Source organism: Actinia tenebrosa, unplaced genomic scaffold (assembly GCF_029948245.1).
Source record: "Actinia tenebrosa isolate PJP-AT-01 unplaced genomic scaffold, QUT_ActTen_1.0 PGA_scaffold14__42_contigs__length_11649687, whole genome shotgun sequence".
Classification (NCBI taxonomy): Eukaryota; Metazoa; Cnidaria; class Anthozoa; order Actiniaria; family Actiniidae; genus Actinia; species Actinia tenebrosa.
In genome coordinates this window covers 2,523,643-2,545,328 of record NW_028292574.1, presented here as the reverse complement: position 1 = coordinate 2,545,328, position 21,686 = coordinate 2,523,643, and the positions used below count along the sequence as shown (strand labels likewise).

The window sequence follows — 21,686 nt, the reverse complement described above, 5'->3', positions numbered from 1 at the left end:
TTTTCTTTGGATGCCTATTCTTTTGCTAACATTCCAGTCAGCATTAAAGTCGAGCCAGTGCTTTTCGGGTTTAAAACTGTTTGGATTCTCAGTCTTATATTCCCTACACTAAATTAATTTCGTCGTCATTACATGTTATAGCGGAGCATCATACTAAAAAATTGTTAACCGCGTACACATCAAGTTGATTTTTGATAGCTCCAATACCCGGCTAGTTCCGACCGTCTGTTATTCCGTCTTTCCGTAAGTACGTCCTTGTACACGCCACATAATTCCTGTCTCTGTTTGATTTCAAAGCAAAAATACTGGGAAATTCACATTTTTTTCACATCCATTGAAAAGACCTTTGGTTATGGCTTGAAATCGACAAGCTTTATTTGACACTTTTGGACGTCATTATGAAGGGCTCGGTCAAAATAAAACACTAGTGCTAAAGTACATATCGACCCAAATAATTTTTTACTCAAATCGGTTAGTGTGTTATAACTAGTAAACATGCTGTTTTTGACGGCTTCTTTAGCGGAGAGTGCAAATAAACAAACATTTCCAACCACACGATTCAAAGTCAATTGAGATATAAATACAAACGAAACAGCTGCCATGTTAATTGATCTAGCGGTGCTGCAACAAAATTAAACCAGGGGTACACCCTTGGAATCAGAGGGGAGAACAAGATTTTGCATTGGTTATCTTCAAAGTAGGGGCACAAAGTCGAACCAGGGAGGGGTACGCACCCCCTGCACCCCTCCTCTGGATCCGCCCCTAAGAGAAGCTAATGAGGAATGTTTCGTTATCAACCAACATGGCGGCTATGGCTTAACATGCACCCCACAATACTAAACCCATTAAATAGTAAGTGGTAACATGAATCATAATCTTAGCATTTTTTCAAGAGTAGTTTGATTGCACTCTAATAATTGTTAGATTCTTTAAACAAATAATCTTACAACCTCGTACCCTTAAACGAACTGAAACCAATAACACAACTGCGGAATGTTTTCAGCTTTGTACATGTTATTTAATTGAGAACTTAAGGAGGTTTTCGCCCCCTCGAATTCCAACTATACGATTACAATGTATATATACACTTTATTGCAGAGAGGTTGTAGTATACAATTATACATATATCTAATGAGATTCAAGATATCAAATGAGATGCAGAACGTAAAACATGCTTAAATATGATTGCTTAGCCACTACATGTTGTGGAAAATACTTTTTTAACTTGACTTTGTGCAATACTAAATGTCTATGATACAATAGAAGATAAATAAGACCAAATAAGTTACTTTTTTAAGTTCTGCATCTGATTTGATATCTTACATCTCATTGGATACATGCATAAATGTATACTTGTATACTACAGCCTTTTTGCAATCAAGTGTATATACATATATATAGGTATATGCTAAAGCTATGTCAGGCCTAGAGTGCAATAATGCTAAGGGCCCTTCTACTTTGGGCGTGTTATTTAACCCATAGTCTTTTACAACACTAGTTGCTTGAGAACAGCATTTCATTTAATCATTAGCATCACATGAAGGTCACTCTGCTTGAATACGATAGTTTCCATATCAGTGTAGTGAAGGATGGATGACCATCTTTGTACTTAGGTCAAGTGCCCCTCATAAACAATGATAAGAAACCACTTAACATGACACTCTTATTAGTTTAGTAGGTACGATTCTTGCATACATTTAAACAATTACAAATATAACAATTTGTTTGTGTCTGATATTCCCATACTAACTCCCTTTTCTCTCTCTACCCAAGAGAGGTAAAATGTTGCATAATGAACAATACTTTCCAAGAGATCATTAAAAGCAGAATATATACATTCAAATGGTGCTAATACTACGTTATAACCAGGAATATCTTGTCTTGGGGAATGAATCTAATTCATAATAATAAAAGTTGGAATGGGTATAGATATTACAAGAAATCCAACAACGCAATTCATTTGAAGAATAGCATTCCTGTACTCTTGTTGTTGCAGTGATCCCATGCGAATTATTTGGCTGTTACGTGGTGTGCAAAGAAATTCAAACAGCAAACCTAGCTACTGCATGGTTCCTATTGACTTAAAATCTTTTTAAAGACTGAAGAATAAAGGAAAAACAAAGCAAAGGATAGAAATAAGGGGGAAAAACGAAAAAAGAATTCAAAATTAGTAAAATTAAAACTAAGGGTAAAAAAGAAACAACAATAAAGACAAGCAAAAACAAGCAAAAACAAAGAAATAAACAAAATAAATAAGGATATATCATATGCTATCGAGGATTTCCAAGATGTAGTCGTACAAGTATTTCACACTTGTTTAAAGGTTATCTCTCTCCCCTCCACAAACCTGACATTGGTAAGGAGTTAGGGAAGACTTTCCTGTACACACTGCAGATGTAATAACAGTCCCTAATTAAGCAGCTTTTATTCGGCATTAACTTCGAATCGAGTTAATATTTATATACTAATCCTAATTTGAACGAATCAAGTATCATCGAACTATGTCGGATGTAACGTTTCCGCCTATACTACACATGTGCATCATTCTATGTTGGATCTGGAGCAGTCAAAATAAGCATTAACCTAATCTAATATTTTCGCATTTCATCAGGCAACGTGTCATTCCCTAGAGTATAATTTCTTTGTTTAATGGTTACGCATGAGAAGAGACATGAATAAGGGTACAACTAAAACAAATAATGTTATTATCAAGAGAGTGACACGTGGTCTAAAATGAGAAAAATTATTATGCTTAGTTTGTTTAGGCCCAAATATATCAGTCAGTATGGTTCTGCTAAGAATCCAGTTAGATTGAGTAATGTATTTCTTGACTTAGCTTAACGTCAAGAAACATTATAGGTTATGTCATCCATCATTACGGTCTTAAGGGATAGTGGATAGTTTCATACTTGTTACATCTGTTCGGCTTTTGGCTTGATATCGATTCCAGAATCTGCGTCCCCAAGACTGTTGAACTTGGTTGGGCGTGCGTTGCTATAAGCCAAGCTACTGGAAGGCACCATTGAGTTTCTGGATATCGAAGAAGAAGTTGTTTTCTGCGACAGGTGGCTACTGCGTATGATCTCCATGACCCTGTTATGTGTGGAGAACAGTTTCCAGGCTTCTTGGAACTCCCTTTTTAAAATACCGTGCATAACGAAGATCGCGAATCCCTGGAACGAGCAGGTGATGGTAAAGAGGTACTGCAGCACAAGTGTAGGCGATGTTGCTGCAAATCCTGCAAAAATCCAGTTTAGACCGAGCAAAATGAACACAGAGATGGTTGCCCGGAAATTAGCCATTTTTGAACGTTTTTCATGGGCTTGAGGCATCTTGAATATCTCACGCATCACTATCACGAAGAACACGGTGTTTAAGACAACCAGGAGGAGGACTGGTAACAATAGTGCATAATAGAACGCATCTTGCTTCATCCAACACCTGCCAAATAATAAAACTTTTTTGGAGATTGATAATGAAGTTTGTGAAACAAGGCAAAAGCCGCAAAATATATTGTTGATTTTTGCTATAATAAACACATATGCGCTAGTAAAAATTGTCTCAATATGGACGAGATCTACAAGGCATGTATAACCTTACTCACTTACCCTTAATCATATTGCAATAGAAAAAAAAAACGCTGGCATTTATAACAGTAATTATAAAGCACGTAGGTATCTCCCAAAACATGAGAGAATTTGAAGTGTTAGCAATAGCATATTTTGATTTTTTTTTTTTTTTAATTACAAATTAGAAAGGACGAGTTGGATACTAATTAATGACAAAATATAATGCATGCGCGCGCTTGTTGAATTATGTGACTCAGTTCTTGTTGCGATAGTGATTGTGTAGCGATAGTGATTGTGTTGCGATAGTGATTCTGTTGCGATATCTACTCTGTTGTTATTATTTCATGCAACTTTATCTTACAGAGTGTGATCTTCAGTCTCAGGAACATGGAATCCATAGCTGTTTTGGGATGCTACAACTGTAATACCAACGATAATTCCTGGAACGACTAGTAGAAGATATATATATTTAGTAAAAATACGCAGGTGGTTATAGAAAATCTCTAGCGCTGATTGGTCAAAAAACTCACACTCTCACACGATAATCACCTAGAGCGAAAATCCAAAATGGCGGCCAGCCGCTTTGTTGCTGTTACCGAAAAAAATACCTTTCATCTTCTGTTTTTTTATTTGTACTAAAACAATTATTTGCCTCAGGCTCAGTAATGATTGGGGAATATTTACCTCGCCGGTCTAAGACTCGCGTCTCGGTAAATATTCCCCAATATTCACTTCGCCTTCGGCGAATAATTGTTAAATATAAATCAGCACGCTTTATGAGTTTAATACGATCAAGCATTAATAGCTCAGTACATAGTATGATCTATTATTACTAACCCCATCCGACAAGTGAAACTCTACACATGAATTCGTTCTGCGTCAAAACTGAGGTGTCAAATACCTGGTGAAAAACAAACAAAGAAATTACTAAATAAGAACTCCAGTTGATCTGACTAGGTGAGCAAAGAATGAACCCAAAGAACCAGCGCATGCTCAATCGACTTGAGTTTCGCATCGGTCATCTAGCTTGAAGTTAAACTAACTATATATGTCACTTTCTCGCCGATAATTTATTTTTTGTTGAAAACGAGTCGACATTCTTAATAACAAATGTTGGGCTTTCCTAAGCGTCATGGAAATCGACAGGGGCTGACTTAAGAATAGCGATAGATGTGGAGTTTGTAGTAATTCCTATTTTTCGCGGCAAGTTTGTTCGGACACTTTTAAAATGTCATCCATTAATAGAAAACCATGAAAAATAATCTGATTGATGAACGTAAATTCCTGGTCTTCATGTGGACAACATATTCTTTAAAGTAGAAATATTTGTTACGCATTTAAATCCTCGCCTAAATGACAATTGTCATTGCAATGACCTTGTCCGTCATTTTGTTTAATTTTTCCTGCTCGTCAAGGATTGGGAGCGCCAAGATTCATGGTATTTATTTGCAAACACGGCTCGTAATCAGATGGCTAATCTTCATAGGATTCACACTGAATGCCTAACCTGGGACACTGCAGAAACAGAAAAATCACCTACATGCATGCAATGTGCACACTACTTTGAGTCTCGCTTAAGTTCCCGTATCCATACCCCAGCTTGTTATGATATATATGAACAACACAAAGCACCCGCCATCTTTTTTATCTGCTCTTTAGCTACAAATTTTCCCTGAATCAAGGCTAAAACCTCTCCTTGCACAACGAATCTATACCAAGTAATGTTTTTCTTTGAAAATACAAATCGAATTTAAGACATAAGGCATGGAAGCTGAGACCGAAGTGCCAAATGGGAAGTACGTACGTGGATTAGATGCGTCTTGTACGAAAAGGTTCATGCCAGTGTTGCAATGTAAAACGCATGCAAGGGCTTAACGCGCTCATCTGAAGGCTTTCGTAAAGATGAAAATTAACTATAAGTTTACGAGTTACAGGCTAAAAGACACTTAAATATATTATTACCTTTACGATGTCTTGATACAAATTGTACGCTTCGATACTTGCCCAAACCATTGAAGCCAATACAAAATAGTGAAGCATGGCTGCTATGGCTTTACATGTCTCAATCTCAGACTGATCCTTCACTTGGCGGATCCCAAACGTGTAGAACAAAAGTGATCCCAAAAGGGCCACACACATCTGCACAAGAATTTGATTTGCTCTCAACCGTCGTAGTTTTCTGCAGTAAACAACATTACCTTACTACCTTACTTTTTTAAGCGCGCGTTGAAACGTTGATTCATTGTCGTGACAAAGTGTTTTTATGGACTTCAGTCTCTCCCTCTCTCTCCCTCTCTCTCTCTCTCTCTCTCGATATATATATATATATATTCTATATACAGCTATATATATAATTATAAAATGTGCGCGCTGATTTGCTGACCACCTTGTTTGTATGAGAGGACAGATAGGGACATGATCGCGCAAAGTTGTCAAAAAATATTATATTAAATATAAAACACTAGGCTACTCCAATGTTCCCGAGCTTGTTTCTCTCGTGCTGTACAGGTCCTAGCGTATTTATATCATAGTACGGAGACGCCAGCGTTTTATATTCCTTAATGATGTTTCCATATCATTTTATATTGGGACTTGCCCTTAAAAACTAAAACAAATGTCACAAAATCACAGGGACCTGCCTCCACGGAGCCTGAGTTGCATTGATTTTGAACCTTGAACAATTTATGTTCTTATGACAACAATCCACCTACTGTCCATTGAAATAAAAAAAATCGTTAAGGATCGTTTGTTTCCTGAGCGCAGATATCTTTTCCTTCCTTTTCTTGCACGAAATACCAAAGGATACCTAGTTTTTAAAGCTTTCAAGGATTCCTAAGGTAATTCCGAGGTGCATGCGCACCTGGTATAGAGCGGTAAGTGAAAAAGCTTAATTAAAGGTTGCAATGTCACTCTTCTCATGCTGATCAACCTAACATTACCTTGAAAACATGATGGTGATAATAGTCAGAGATAGTCCAAATAGTGAAAGACCACAGCCAACGTAAGACAATATAGAAAGTACGTCAAGATTTTTCTTGGAAATTCCATCGTTCTGGTGAAGAAAAGCTGCCACATAATGGGTCCTGTATTTTAAAACATCTTCTATTCGATGAGCTTCCGTTTCTGGAAGGTTCTGTTTGAAAACAAACACATAGAAAGAAGTGTAAGAACAATTCTTGAAAAAGAAAAAGATGTTTTATCCGTTTAATTATATAGCTACTAACACACACACACACAAAAGACGGTCGCAGGATCTAGCAACACATATTGCGCACGCGGATAGCTGCGGATGGCATGAACCTGTGCTCCGTTCACTATTAAAGCATAGTTCTCGACCAATCAGAGCGCAACTGCTATCCTAAATATAATATAACCAATTAAAACACTCATTAATAATTCATAAGCTTATGGTCCAATTGGAGCCACCATACACGTCACGTGCATGAACCTTTATACCCGATAAAGTCCTCTTCATTAGTATTCAAGTGATTTTATATGGAGACACATGTGTCTTTATATAAAGACACATGTGATCTTTATATAAAGACCACTCGAATACTATGAGGATGACTTCATCAGGGATGAAGTATGCATCCAAGTTTAGATGAAGACATAGAGCTTCATCAAGGTCATAGTCAACCCTAAAGATCTTTGACTAACGTGACTGTCTTTGCCTTGGCACGCAATATCCAACGTGTGGGAGCTTCTATTGAATCTGGTTGCGCATGCCCTTGACGTCAAATCTCTATGGAAGTATAAAAATCCATGTTCGTGACGTGTATGGTGGCTCCAGTTGAAACAAAATCTTATAAATTGTTCATAAGTGTTTTAAGCAGTTCAAAAAACACGTAGATCGTGTTTTATCAGGTATAAAAGCACTCGGCTACGCCTCGTGCTTTTATACCTGATAAAACACTCCTACTCGTTTTTTAAACACTACATAAAGCTGTTATACTTAGATAATAAAGTGTAAACACTACACTTAACACAAAACTAAATTCCCATGGTACGAATTGCAATATACATTGTTTTCTATTGTTTCATGACTATTTAGTAACAATGGGTGTTTAAAGGCACTCATGTATCACAGATTACATGTATTTATACAGTAAATGTATGTATGAATTGTGGATAGGAGATAGATAAACATAATTCGATTCAGTTCGAATTTTTCCGAACCCTCATGTCAAACGAATTTCACATGAGCCGAACCTAATGACATCAAAGAAGACCGCCTCGTTATCCATTGTTTCTATAAGGTTCGATTCATTTGAAGTTCGACGTTTGACCTGAGCCTAGCTTAGTAATCTTTAGAATGACGTTTAGTATTATAGTTACCTCAAATATTATCGTATCATTAATTTGGAGTTTTGGACTTAACCATCCTTCGCGTTTGCCTGATGTTGTTATTCGCGTTCGCAAATACGTACTAATGTATTTCAACTTATCCTTGACTTTCTCGACATCTTTCATACTGCCTGCTTCCTTTGCAATATCAAAGTCAAGATGGAGCAGCACTAGAAAGTAAACGCCACTAAGACAAAAAACAGATGATTAATACATAAAAACAGAGTATGACAACCGAATGAACTATAACATTAATAACTAGTAAAGAAAATATTTAAAAAAATCAAATTTTCAACGGCCTTGATTGACATTCTACCCCTGATAAGCGTCTTTGCACAATAAACAATAAACAATAATAATAATAATAATAATAATAATAATAATAATATGTATATTTTATATAGCGTCAATGTCGCATAGCTTCAACAACAACAATAATAATAATAATAATAATAATAATAATAATAATAACGGGGTTCTTATATAGCACATTTTACATGGTCTCAATGCGTTTCACAATCATAATCAGTGGAGGACTTTACGGGCTGCGTATTTAGGCACTAGTAGCAGCCGTGCAACTTACAATTAGAGTGATTTGTTAGTAAGTTAGTATTAATGCCTCCTGATTGGGATAGGCTGTTGAACCGGGAGACAATCCCCTACTCTTATACGAATAATTCAACAGGTTCTTTTATGTCCCCCATTTAACTGTAGGTTAGGAAGGGTTGGGAGACAGGGCCTACGGTTTTAAGTCCTTGTCCGAGAAGACTTGAAGGTCTAACCATTTGCAGGTATAATTACAGAGGCAGCACCTTCTCCTCAGTTATTTTAAGACCCTGAATGTTGGTCCGGCCGAGGCTTGAACCACGACCTCCCGCACAACAGACTGACGCTCTTACCAACTGAACTAGCCGGGTGGCGCTTTACAATGTTTATTAGTAAATAATACTGAGTTCAATGTCCGAGACAGGGGAATTGAATATAGAAGTTCAAAATAAAAATATGAGTGAAGGTAAAAAACTTAATAACATTAATCATATCAATTATGATATCCTATGCATGTCGAGATTAGCCAAAAATGTATTCAATGAATTTTCGCTCGTTCATTGATCTCATCATCGCCAACTATTCCGGCCATGCGCCGCTCGCCAAGTCAGCGGATATCATGTATAAAATAAAAACCACAGAAAGCCCAAGCTCTCCCAGGCCCGGACTTATAGAAACAAAACTTTTTGCTACGGTATTCCTGTGCTTTAATAGTATCCTATTACAAACGATGGCAAACGAGAGCTGAGGGTTCAAGCTATATTTTGGTACCAAACATGCCGTGTTTTGCGAATAATTTTCAAGGTTTTTGCTTCACAAAGTGCCTATTCTTGAAGAAGGATCTCACAAATATTCGTCTCAAATCGGAGCTTTTTGAAAGTAAAAAACGAAAAGTATAAATTCGTTCAATCGACCATAGATTCGACATCAGTAATTTAGAATGTGCGTATTTTAAGGATCGACCCCGGCAAATGAGGTAACTAGTTCTGATTTTGAGAAATCCTGTTTATAATATTTGACCTTTTGTGTTTTTTTTGCAATTTAACAAAGCACATATGGCAAGAAGGCTGTTAAAATCTAACTATCGAGACGAAAAGGTTTTTCCAAACAAATTAAAGTATGTTTGGTAAAAATCAAATGCTTTAATGTTATATATTGTTTTTCTACCCCGGCAAGTGGAAAACTGTTTACACAGAAATTTATAAATCGAAAACTATCTTGACTCTCTATACATTTCTTTGTAAAATCTGACTTAACTCGCTTAACGCTTTCAAGCGACACCGCTGCATTTGTACGCGGGCGCATGACCGGAATAGTTGGCGATGCCAATGAAAATAGATTTTTGTGGCTACTGCCCGGTAGAGGCGAAAATAAAATTGTTGTTCTCCTATCGAATTATTGCTTTTTAAAGTTATATCTTACAACACACACAAACACATAAAACAAAACATACATATACGATTGCCAATGTTAGTTTAAGCCCTTAAATTCATAAAATCAATATCAACATTTCGTTTTATATATATAATATATAATATATCATATGTAAATATATGATATATGTTTACATAGAGATTACTTAATGGAAAATGCGCGCGTACGGTTTTTATGCACGAGTTGAGAAGTATCAGAAAACTCACTCGTTCGCTACGCTCACTCGTTCGTTTTCTGATACGCATTAACGAGTGCATAAAAACCGTACAAGCATTTTACATTCTGTAATTTATTTATCTCATAGATACTGAGATTTCAACGATCAAAACTTCTAACAATAAAACTAATATAGTTGTTGGTCTACAGGCCAGGCGACCATATTGACTGATAACCTTATTGACTAAAAACGAACAATCAAAAACTTGGACACTACTGCACTAAGAAAAGGGTTTTAATTAATAAACTGAATTTAATTTTGTTTTATATTACATATAGTTTACAAATTCAAGTCAGAAAGTTTGACAATTGAAATAAATCTGGTCATTTTTTAAGACACAAAAACAGCATGTATGTTTACAGAATGAAATATAAAAATCTTGAAATATTTAAGTTAACTGACAATTTGAATAAAAAAAATGCATACTGTGGCTACCTTAGTGATAGAATTTACTAATCATCAGAATCACTTTCAATTCTTATTCTTTTCCGCTGCTTTGGAGGGTTTTCGTAGAGCGGAGTAAGTGGTGGTGACTGATTTACAGCGTTTATTGTAACTGAAAATTGAATTACGGCCATGAATTACGGCGTTTGAACTGAAACAATGCCATTGCAGCTCGTTGTCCAGAGTTCATGACAGGAGAAACTTCTTGAACATTTGAAGTTGATGTGTTTGTAGTTTGGGTGAATGGAGTGACACTAGTACACGTATTACTAATATTTGTGAGCATATGGGACATTTCCATCTGCTGTCTTGTACTTAGATGACTGTCATTCTCAACACTTTTTAGGTTTTTATGCCCAGACAGTTGAGCAATTTGAGTTGGCGGCACGTTGTTTTCGCTTAGAGTTTGAATCATTGTTTTCCTAGCACTATGGTTGCGAAGCTTATCATTATTCAATCCTGCTTTTCTTGTCATTTCTTTCATGAGACTTCCAAGTTAATTGACGCCGACTGCATTGTTCTTGAACCAGAATTTATCAAGGGACTTTGATTTTATATTGTTGACAGCGATGTAAAATGGAGCATCTGGACTTCTCATCTTTTCAGGTCTTTTCATAGCAAAGGTTTTGTAGACTGCCACTAGATCCCTTTCGCTCCCATCAGTCGAAAACATTTAGGTGGAAAGAGTCTCACATCGCGTGGGTTCATGCCAGTGCGTGTTTTAGTTTCGCGTTCGTTGAACTACAAGTATTCAGTGCCGCTGTCATTTTTGCACAGTTTTACATCACCCCAGCGCATATTGTGGTGCTCTTCTACTCCTCTTAGGCCAAAATGAAGAGTTATTGAGCCAAACGGTATTCAAAATCGTTTCTGGACTTGATAAACCAAGCTGTCCTTTGTCGTGTAATATCTTAATTTCGTCATCTGTAATGGCGACGGAAGCGTTATGTTTGTTTCCCTTCCCTAGTTTCTTTAGCTGTTTCTGCTTGGAGGATAGTGTTTTTCGCGTTTTTTCAAACACAAGATCATTGATAATGCTGTTTGGATAGGACTTTGATTTAAGATGTCTTTCAAAACTAGACAACATCCCTCATCCCTCGTAGCGACGACGGTTCGTACTCTTGGCCTTCTTTGGTTCGTACACACACGAAAAACTCACTGAGAAGTTCATTCAGCTCGGCAGGAGGAATGTCGGCTATCTCGCTGCGAGTTTCACCTTTAGTTTGAAGAAACTTGGTTAACAAGGAAACATCTCTTGTCGTCTTTTTCACAGTATTTGTATTCATCTTGTTCTTGAATAAACGACTCTACTGAATTGTCGAGTGACACAAATCTGGAGCTTTCTGCAGCCATTTTCGCTCAAGTTGCAAAGGCGCCAGTTTGTTGACACAGTGAGGCTTCGTCGATCTTGTTTCTGATCGGACGAACGATAACTTTTCACTAGTGAAAATACATCGTTCGCCTTTCTCATTGGCTAAATTCAGCACACGAACGAGAATTTACTAAAGTAGATTTCCGTGTGTAAATCTCAGTATCTATGAGATAAAATTTTTTCACCAACACCGCTAATTCAATTACCCATATATCCTTCATATATCACAATAGTCAGCTACCAACTTACTCAGCTCCATTCCTTTCTTTTCCTTTATATAACAATAACTTCTTATGGCAGTTGCCACATGCGCTTATTGAGCGCCTATTTTTCACTTGCGGAGTTATTAGCAATCCGAAACAGCTTACGCTGTTTCTTCATGTGTGCGAAAAAGAAATGATGCGTCCAATCAAAAGCCACTTTGTTTCTTGGAAAAATCTGATTTTCAAAGTTCGCTAAAAGCGCTGTGGACGCTTTCTTTGTTTAGTATCATAAAAATTACTCGCTTAAGACTAGCTCATTCGTTTTATGTTACTTCATAACTCTTGAAACCGTACGCTCGCAATCGGGCAGAATGAGGAGTCACATCCGGAACATTTATGAGCACAAGAGCGCCCATTCAAATATATTCTACTTGACTACTTTCACTCTTTACAAAGTTAATGTTAGTTCGCCCAGTGACTAGTTTATGCTTAACGAGCGTGTGTGTAAGTAGGCCAATGTGGAAGATCTTTCCGCGAAGTAATCTTTATAAATAAAATCACATTTTACAACACAAAAACTTGTTAATGGTTTTTATTTGTTGGTTTATGGATATGCACAGGACCCTTGGAAATGCGATTCACCAGTGTTTTAGGGACATTTGCAAAATATTTATTGCATCAAAGTTTTTGCGTCTCCGAAATGCTTCGTGGTCTCTTAGCCGTCAGAGAAGTCTAATGGATGGCTGGGTTCGTTGGTGTTGGTTAAAGAACTGGCTTATTCAGTATTTTATTACGATTAACTTACCGAGAAGAGCCGAATAACTTGGTATTTTTATATAATAGTAAATAAGAAGTAATAATTTAATAATAATAATTTAATACTTATATTGCGCGTATTACATAGGAAGATGCTCACACGCGCATTACAAAACTGATTAAAATTAGTAACCTCCTAGAAATATATATTATGATCTAAACATACCTTGTAGACCCGTTGCATCAACCCCAAAGCAGCGCAACCAGGAGGGCAAGCAACAAACTGGCCATAAGGTAGTGTCTATTGCTCTGCCTACCGGATCACGCCCGCCAGGAATTGCTGCAAGGGGTCAATGGATAATAATAATCATGGGTGTGTATGTATATATATACACTTGATTGCAGAGAGGTTGTAGTATACATTTATATAAATACCTAATTTATTCAGTATATCTAATGATATGCAAAACAGAAAACTCGCTTTATTTATTATTTGTTTCATTCAATGAACATCAAAATATTTTATTCTTGTGTTTTACATCCTACAGATTATAAATCAATTGATTTTGAGGGTTAAAAAAGTAAAATTGCAATATGCATCTCATTAGGTATTTGTATAAATGTATAAATGTATACTACAACGTTTCTGCAATCGAGTGTATATATATAATATGATTATAAAACTTATCTGCAAAATGCTTATTGAATAAATGCGTTTTAAGCAGCTTCTTGAATGATTGCGTGCTACTGGCATTGCGTATTTCTGCTGGGATGGCGTTCCACAGCTTAGGCGCAGCAACTTCAAATGCGCGGTCGTCCAGAGTGGTTAAAGATCTAGTTCAACATAGCGGCATTACAAAATTGTAATTTTAACTTACATTGTCGGCTGCTTAAAGATTTTTGTTTCCTTTTCTATGAGAGTTGAATTTGTAGGTTCAACATTTGACGGCGGGCTATAAACAAGATTTTAAAAGGGAATGAAATATGTGTTATAAGCGGGTGTTGTAAATAAAGCTAGGGCTGAAATAAAAACTGATGTATACCTATAAAAAACATGTGTCATTGTCATGTTCGGAAATGTTTCTTCGCTTTGCTTTACAGAATTTATGACTAATGTAACAAAAGCCTGAAACTAGAAAAAAAAAAACCATATAAATAAAAGTGTAAAAAAGGTAATTGTTACAAAGGTGAAAATAGCTAGAGAGAAAGAATATTATCTACATAGCTCCAGTCATCTACATATAACTACAATGAATCAAGCTGCAGAGCGCGTCTCAGATACAAACTTTACCAAAAGCAATAGCAAAAGCAAAAGGGAAAGGGAAAGGGAAAGCAAAAAAAGACTACAACAACAACAAACAGGACAACATCAACAAGAGGGAATATCAATAAACATTGAAACAGACAACAAAGATGATAGACAGTTAATTATATATTATCACTCACTCCATCAAAAATATCTTGTGAAAGGGTTTTGCGAAGTTTCGATTCAGTGTCCATTAAATTAATGCTGAAGTTACGGTTGAGAATAACACCAGATGCACGGTAGAAAAGGGTGTGATTATCACCCGTCACCAAACCTGGACAAGAAGAATACCAATTTCAGTTTACTTATATACATGACAAATAAGAACCAGAATGCACTAGGGTTGATGTGATGATGCAATCAGCGATATGTCACGACAATATTCAGATTTAAGACTCTTCAATCGAAAGCGTTCTCTTTTGCGTGTGAAATAGATGTGAATGAGTCTGTGTTCACCTAAAACATTGAAGAGTATAAATGAATGAGAGGATCATTATTTTCGCTATATATATCGAGCAGTGTATTTAGTCTGCTCTGTATATAGTTTATAAGCTCAGACGTCGACAAAGTTTAAGAAGGCATTTAACAGATAGTATCTGATTAATTTGAGAAGAAAACATTTATTTAGCCTTACCAACTGAAAGTAGAATACACCAACACACCAATATCTTGTATGCAAAACGTGAGTGATTCATGGTCAAGAGTAATCTAAAAGAAAAACAAAATAGTACTATACAAATAAAGATTCTACATAATCCACTCCGGTGCGGCACCGGTGCGAAAGGGGGATACTTCTTAGGGGGTACTTTTTAAGCCCCTCCGGATTCGGCAGGATGACGTCATAACTATTAATCAAGACAGGAGAGAATTTTTTCACCTCATTGTATACAGTTTGCGTGACAGTTCCATTTGTTATTCCTAATTTATTCTATGTCTTCAGATTGATTAATTACCAGCTAGATTCGCCTCAGTACAACTTCGATGAGCCGGCTATGCAGATAATTATTAAACTTCACGCATCAAGAATTTTTATTATTATATGGCAAGGTAAATTCACGCGCTATGATTGGTCAATTTGTGGGAAACCTTAATAAATTATTAAAGATAACTGAAAGTCACTGGCATTTAATGTAAAACTTATCAAACAAGCGACAACTCTTTCAAGGCTCAAGGCTCTACACGGCACTAGTTGAGCGATTTGCACGACTAGAAAAACTAGAAAGACTAAAACTAAAACTAGGTGAAACTACGAACTAAAGGGTGGTGAATAGCGGCTAATTCAGTAAATGAAATTAAGATAGTTTTACAAGAAGATGAATTAATGTAAATTTGTTATATTAGTAAGTTAATACAACGACAAGTTTGAACTTATCTGAATCGATCGGTTGATGAAGGCAGTTGTTTATTTCGTTAACGCCGTCGGTTTTATCTAGTTTTCTAGGCTCATCTGCTCATGAAGTATTTCCATATTTCAGGAATATTTCGTCCACACTTGAATTTGAATGCATTTGTGGACAGGAGAGTGGGCAGTATCTTTTTTAAATGAGTCGAAAGTGTGTCTTCATGACTTCAGCCATTGTGCATATGGCGGCCTGCTTCAACACTAAACAGTCAAAACGTTGAAAAATGACAAAAGACTATCCATGTTCAGCGAGCCGTAATTTTTCAAAGCTTTTCATTCATTTCTGAAGAGATTTTCAGTTTTTTCCCCAATAAAAGGCAAGAAAACAAATGGAAGACGGTAGTATTTTTCATTCTTCAGTTGATTGTGAATATCTTGAAGTCTAAAGGAAATTTGAAGTACGACAGTTTTCTTCTCAACTCATGTTGAGTTCTTGAGGTCTTCTTTTGATGCCTTTTTTGCTTTGCATTTACATGTTTTGCAAAATAAAGCCTCACTTTTGTTAACTAGTATTTCAGAAAACTTTAAACTTTAGCTAAATTCATTCAAAGTAAACTAAAACTTCTCTTTTTGAGCAACTCAAACACTACATGACTTTTGGTATATTGAAAGATACTTTATCTCTTAAACTTTCACTGAATTAAAAAAACGTAATAAAATAAGTTCACTTACAACAATTTCATTTCATGAAAAACTACACAATGAAATGCGTATATCTTATATCGATTATATAATTTATCCTAAGATCTCAAGAGAGGGCCAACAGGGCCACTTTTTCATGAGTTTATTCGATTTCAGAAAAGAAGAAAATAACTATTTCGAACACGATGAGGGCCACTAGGGCCACGTTTTTAATTTATGATATAAATGTCGTAAGAACAAACGAAAATTACTATTTTAAAAGGCGATGGTCGGGACAGTCGGGACATTTATATTTTGACTATTCGAAGCTGTCCTTTCACTCACGCCTTTCAATGCTGAATTCGAGACAGTCGAGACATTTCTATGATTGGCTATTCGAAAATGTCCTTTCTCTAACGCCCTTCAAGGCTATAGTCGGGACAGTTGGGACATTTTTAACATGGTCACTACTCCAAATTGTCCTTCCTTCGTGCTTTGAGGTGATAAAAGTAGGGACATGCAGTTGGGAAATTTTAATGGCTCTCTATCCGGATCAAGAGGTCTAGCTCGGAGGTCGTACCCCAGTAAATACTAGTTAGGAGCAGTATTCAATACATCGCATGTTCTTCGGCTGAGTGCCTGCTTAGCCTAATCAGTCCTTCGGTTGAGTGACTGCGTATCACAAACTCTTATTCCATTCATTCTAATACAGCGGTTTGTTTACTTGTTTCGTCGGAGAGATTAGCTCAAGTTCTGAATGAAACAAAATTGTAGGGTTAGCGAATGGCATACACCTAAATCCTTCGGAGCAGAATGAGCAGATCAAGAACGACGCATGAGCAAAATGAGCAGTTCAAGAGCAAAATGTGCAGTTCAAGAGCAGAATGAGCAGATCGAGAGCAACGCATGAGTAAAAAGAGCAGTTGAGGAGCAGAATGAGCAGATCAAGAGCAACGCATGAGCAACGCATGAGCAGTTCAAGAGCAGAATGAGCAGATCAAGAGCAACGCATGAGTAAAATGAGCAGTTCAGGAGCAGAATGAGCAGATCAAGAGCAACGCATGAGCAACGCATGAGCAAAATGAGCAGTTCAGGAGCAGAATGAGCAGATCAAGAGCAACGCATGAGCAAAATGAGCAGTTCAGCAGAATGAGCAGATCAAGAGCAACGCATGAGCAACGCATGAGCAACGCATGAGCAGTTCAAGAGCAGAGTGAGCAGATCAAGAGCAACGCATGAGCAAAATGAGCAGTTCAAGAGCAGAATGAGCAGATTAAGAGCAACGCATGAGTAAAAAGAGCAGTTCAGGAGCAGAATGAGCAGATCAAGAGCAACGCATGAGCAAAATGAGCAGTTCAGGAGCAGAATGAGCATAGATAGGAGCAGCATTACATCTGGATAATTTGAAGAGTTTACTGAGGAGGTACGGCGAGACAATGTCCCTTAGAGGTTGATGATATTGCAAATCTTCCTCTTCATCTGTCTCATCATTTTGACGCGGTCCAAATCAATTGTTTAACAGATGTTTTCGCTGTTGAATTGCAACTTGTGTCGCGTACTCCCAGCCATAAGTTCTTGTCTAGTTTCCATAATCTTTTGGAAATATGGGTCTTTTTTCATTGTATGAATCCATGCTAACTTCTCCATCAAAACGTTTCTCAAAATCAGTATTTTAATACTGATTAAAATACTTTACGGTTCTTTTCAACGGCAAAATATGATTTTACATATTGTGACATCTTTTTGTCTGATGATTGTAAATTCTGAAAAAGTAGTTCAGCGGAACGTATATTTTAAAATTTCGTTCTTAATTCATTGCTTGTCAGTGTTCCTGAATTAAAATGAATGCATTGTATGCGTGTCCTTGGCTAATTCGAGTTGCAAGATACATGCACAGACTACATAGTTGTAAACTAAGTTACAAAGACTCAAAGGTACAGAGATACAACTAAATAGTCATCCTTATTTTTTTCCGAAGTCAATCAGCCCTTAATTAATTAATTAATTTATAAACCTTCACAGGAAATTTTAGAAAACAACAGGTCTGTCCACAAATTATTGGTAAATTTTGACATTTTCATCTTAATAGGTAAACCTAGTATAAGCGAAGCAGTTTAGCATTTGTATTTATTGCATAGCCCCGTTTTCATTTGCGTTTGGTTATCGTTTTTCAGTATGGTTCCATACAATATGCAACTAGATCAATTAGATTGTCCCTATAAACAACATAGGGGCAAATACTTTGACTGAGTCTAGATAGACAGATGGGGTGGATGGATAGACCGGTCAGACAGACAGACAGACATATGGACAGAAAGACAGATGGAATAACAGACAAGCTGATAGATAGAAACATAGGAATGCTTGATCTCGATTGCCTAACCAAAAGAACGAAAATAATTTTCCTTTAAAAAAGTCTCAGTTCTTAAATCATTTGCAGTGATGGGATCTGCAGTTGTTTGTACTTGTCACGTCGTTAATGCGGGTGTTTCAAAATATTTGAGCTACCCACTAATAATTTGCCCATCGAAATTAAATGGTTGTTGGAGAAAAAGACTTTTCGGCTCACAAAAATATTTTCTATCCAAACACGATATCAAAACACCATACCACACAATGTTTTTGCAAAATTCCCAATGTACACAGGGCTAAATCAACTGTCAACTTGATCATACATAAACATTTTAAGATCTCAGCTTGCTTTTTTCACTTTAAGTGATATTTGCCGACGTTTTGACCAATAATAGGTAGGGGAAAAAATGATTGTGAATGATGGTGAGATGTAATATTTGTATTTTCATTAAATCCTTACAAGAAAACGTCAATACCGGTCACTAATTAAGAAAGTAGAAAAAGAGAATTTGCGTATTTTGATTCTTTAACGTCTTTTACTAACTTAGTTTTTACTAATGATTATGGCTGTGTTGATTTTATTTTTAGATTACCGGAACTGTGTATTATGACTGAATGAATGCGTAAAGTATAAGTATTTTCCCATCACCGATTGACGTAAAATCACTCGATTAGACCTCTTCACTTTTAATGACGTACTATTGTTTTCGAGAGGAAATACAACGAATCTTAACGCAAAATGTGAAATCTTCACGCGAATTTGACTAACAGGTCACTAAGAGCGTCTCCCATTTGTATGATGCCAGATGATTTGTCTCGTCTGGTTAGGTGATGAAGGTTTTAGTAATGGAAGAGATGTCGCATGATAATTTGTATAATATAGAAAATGTGCAAACAGTGCATGAAAATGTGTAGAAAATGGGTCTAGAAATATTAAACAAACACAGGAATAAAAATGTCGAGTCGAGCATATGGCGCAGGAAGAATAATATATGAACTTATGTTAATTCATGATAGAAAATCGATTTAGTGTAACTTTAAGATCTACACTTATTTTATTTAGCCTTCTCTAATTTTTTCCTCTTTCTTTGTTTAGATGTTTTTCTCTTTCTGGTTCGCTTAAATCATACAGTTTAATCAGTGGTTCATTTTTTCTTGTTCTTCCCGATGTCGAACATTTCTTCTTTCTTTCGTTTTTTCCTTCTTATTACCAACACGTTCATCCATTCTTTCAATGCCTTGCTGCAACAGAGAACGTGAGAGCAATTCCTATCGTTCTTTCTAGACCTCTTGCTTTACTTTACTTTACATTACGTTTCTTCTTTTATTTCCATTTCATTCCATTCTATTCTATTCTCGTACTCCTTTAATTTCCTTTAATTTTGTATTCTTTCATTTTTCTTTTCCTTCCATTCTATTACTTTCCCTTTCTTTGCTTCCCATTTATATATCCATCCATCCATCCAGCATGCATGCATGCAAGCATCCATCCATCCATCCATCCATCCATCCATCCATCCATCCATCCATCCATCCATCCATCCATCCATCCATCCATCCATCCATCCATCCATCCATCCATCCATCCAGAAGTCTATCAGAAATTATGGGATAGGTAATACATCATTTAAAGACAGCCTTTAAATAAGATCCTCTTTATCGTACTCTTATTATTTAAGTTATCGGTTTCCTGACCTTCTAGTGAAGTGATAATACTAAATGCTAAAGATGTTTCTAGTAGGCGTTGTTAGCTAATGTACGTATTTCTAGATGTGTTGTCAATATGCGTCAGTATTATAACTAGGTTCTTGGTTTGGCTTGGTAATTCTCAGACCTCCCGCAATAAAAATCCATCATGTGCAAGGTGTTCCTTTTTTTTAATTAAAAATATTATCACATATATAAGAAAATAAAAAATGGGAGTTTAATTATATAATTCACGATCGTAATAAGGAGCATTATTAAAGAAATATAATTGCAGATAAATGGGATGCAGCGCGCGTTTGACGGACCTTCTTTCCAGGATCAAAGCCCTTTACCGAGTATGACATTATTCTATCCACTCTAGAAGAATAATCAAAAGGCCATTTTAACGAATCGAAAAACTAGTAATCTGAAATTTCGATTTCAACTGCGTCAAATTCAACAGAACATTTTTGTTCTCTTTTTTCTTTTCTTTGAAAAATAAGCTTTCTTTATATTTGAAAACGTCTAGTATTAACCATAGACCATATCTAAAACTTATGTTACAAGAAAAGCCGGGCAAAATCATAGGTAAATTAATGTTCTCTCAATAGTGAATTTCATTGTCTACAGCAACGACAAACGTATTAACTAATGCATAAACCTTGCAATATACATGTATAAAGTGAAAAACTAAAACGAATCTGAACTATAGGAGAATAGATATATAAGAGGGGTGTTTTTTTTCTTAAATTGCTCTTACGACCACGTTTATGTTATGAAAAGGTTTAAGTATTTGTGGTCTTAGTTTTTTGGCTTATATGAAATTTCGGGCTGAACACTTACTACAAAAAATCTTAACTTTTATCTTACAAAGATCTTAATTAATTCAAAAGTGTCAATTGCCTAAAAGAACAATGCAAGTGGTTGATATATACCTTGAATGGGTTTCAAGCTTCACGAAGATAAGTCTATAGGTCCCCCAAGTTCTCTTTCACACTTGGGACGTTTTTGTTTTCTTGTTAGCTTGCTAATCCAAGGGAACTGATGGCTTTCAAGTTCTTTGGGAACTGGAAAAAAGAGAACTTGCAGCTGTGTGTATCGAGCTCGCTGACAGGCTTTAGCTAAGTCTACCTGATTGGCTGTTACATTCGTAAACGTAAATTGTGCCGAACTCAAGCTAACAAAATATGAAATGTCTTTACAATTCGAAATTTGTGACAGCTTTATTTTGTTAAATATTCAAAGCGTTGGCGAGCAGCCTTTTTGCCGTTTTGTGTTTAATATTTTGCATAAAATTGGAAGGAAACAAACTTCTGTTTTTATCATTTACATTTCAATATTCAAACTTTTCCCTTTGCAAATAGGAAAAAACTTTTTTTCTCAAACTCTATTTGCGTTCTTTGTTTTGTTTTTTAACAGATTCGCCGACCA

The 21,686-nt window shown here is 36.2% G+C and overlaps 1 protein-coding gene and 1 pseudogene across 1 annotated transcript; both read right to left on the bottom strand.

Annotated features, from left to right (window-relative positions):
- Positions 1-436: 436 nt before the first annotated feature.
- LOC116298700 (adhesion G protein-coupled receptor G2) lies at positions 437-21,315 on the bottom strand. The gene is made up of 11 exons (XM_031707232.2): positions 21,191-21,315; positions 14,829-14,902; positions 14,335-14,468; positions 13,932-14,020; positions 13,767-13,841; positions 7,908-8,103; positions 6,509-6,702; positions 5,532-5,748; positions 4,407-4,470; positions 3,931-4,018; positions 437-3,441 (listed from the first exon to the last, which is right to left on the bottom strand). Exons 2-11 carry the CDS (start codon positions 14,887-14,889, stop codon positions 2,913-2,915), a joined length of 1,647 nt encoding a protein of 548 aa, XP_031563092.1. The 5' UTR covers positions 14,890-14,902; positions 21,191-21,315; the 3' UTR covers positions 437-2,912.
- Positions 10,539-12,069, bottom strand: LOC148911201 (uncharacterized protein KIAA1958 homolog; annotated as a pseudogene).
- Positions 21,316-21,686: the final 371 nt, after the last annotated feature.

Excerpts from the sequence above, each read along its gene's own strand:
- LOC116298700 (XM_031707232.2), bottom strand. The coding sequence starts at position 14,889 with ATGAATCACTCACGTTTTGCATACAAGATATTGGTGTGTTGGTGTATT. Across the intron at positions 13,842-13,931 it reads ATGACACATGTTTTTTATAG|CCCGCCGTCAAATGTTGAAC; the intron begins GTATACATCAGT and ends TCTTGTTTATAG. Across the intron at positions 8,104-13,766 it reads ATCTTTAAGCAGCCGACAAT|TGGCGTTTACTTTCTAGTGC; the intron begins GTAAGTTAAAAT and ends TTTTTGTCTTAG.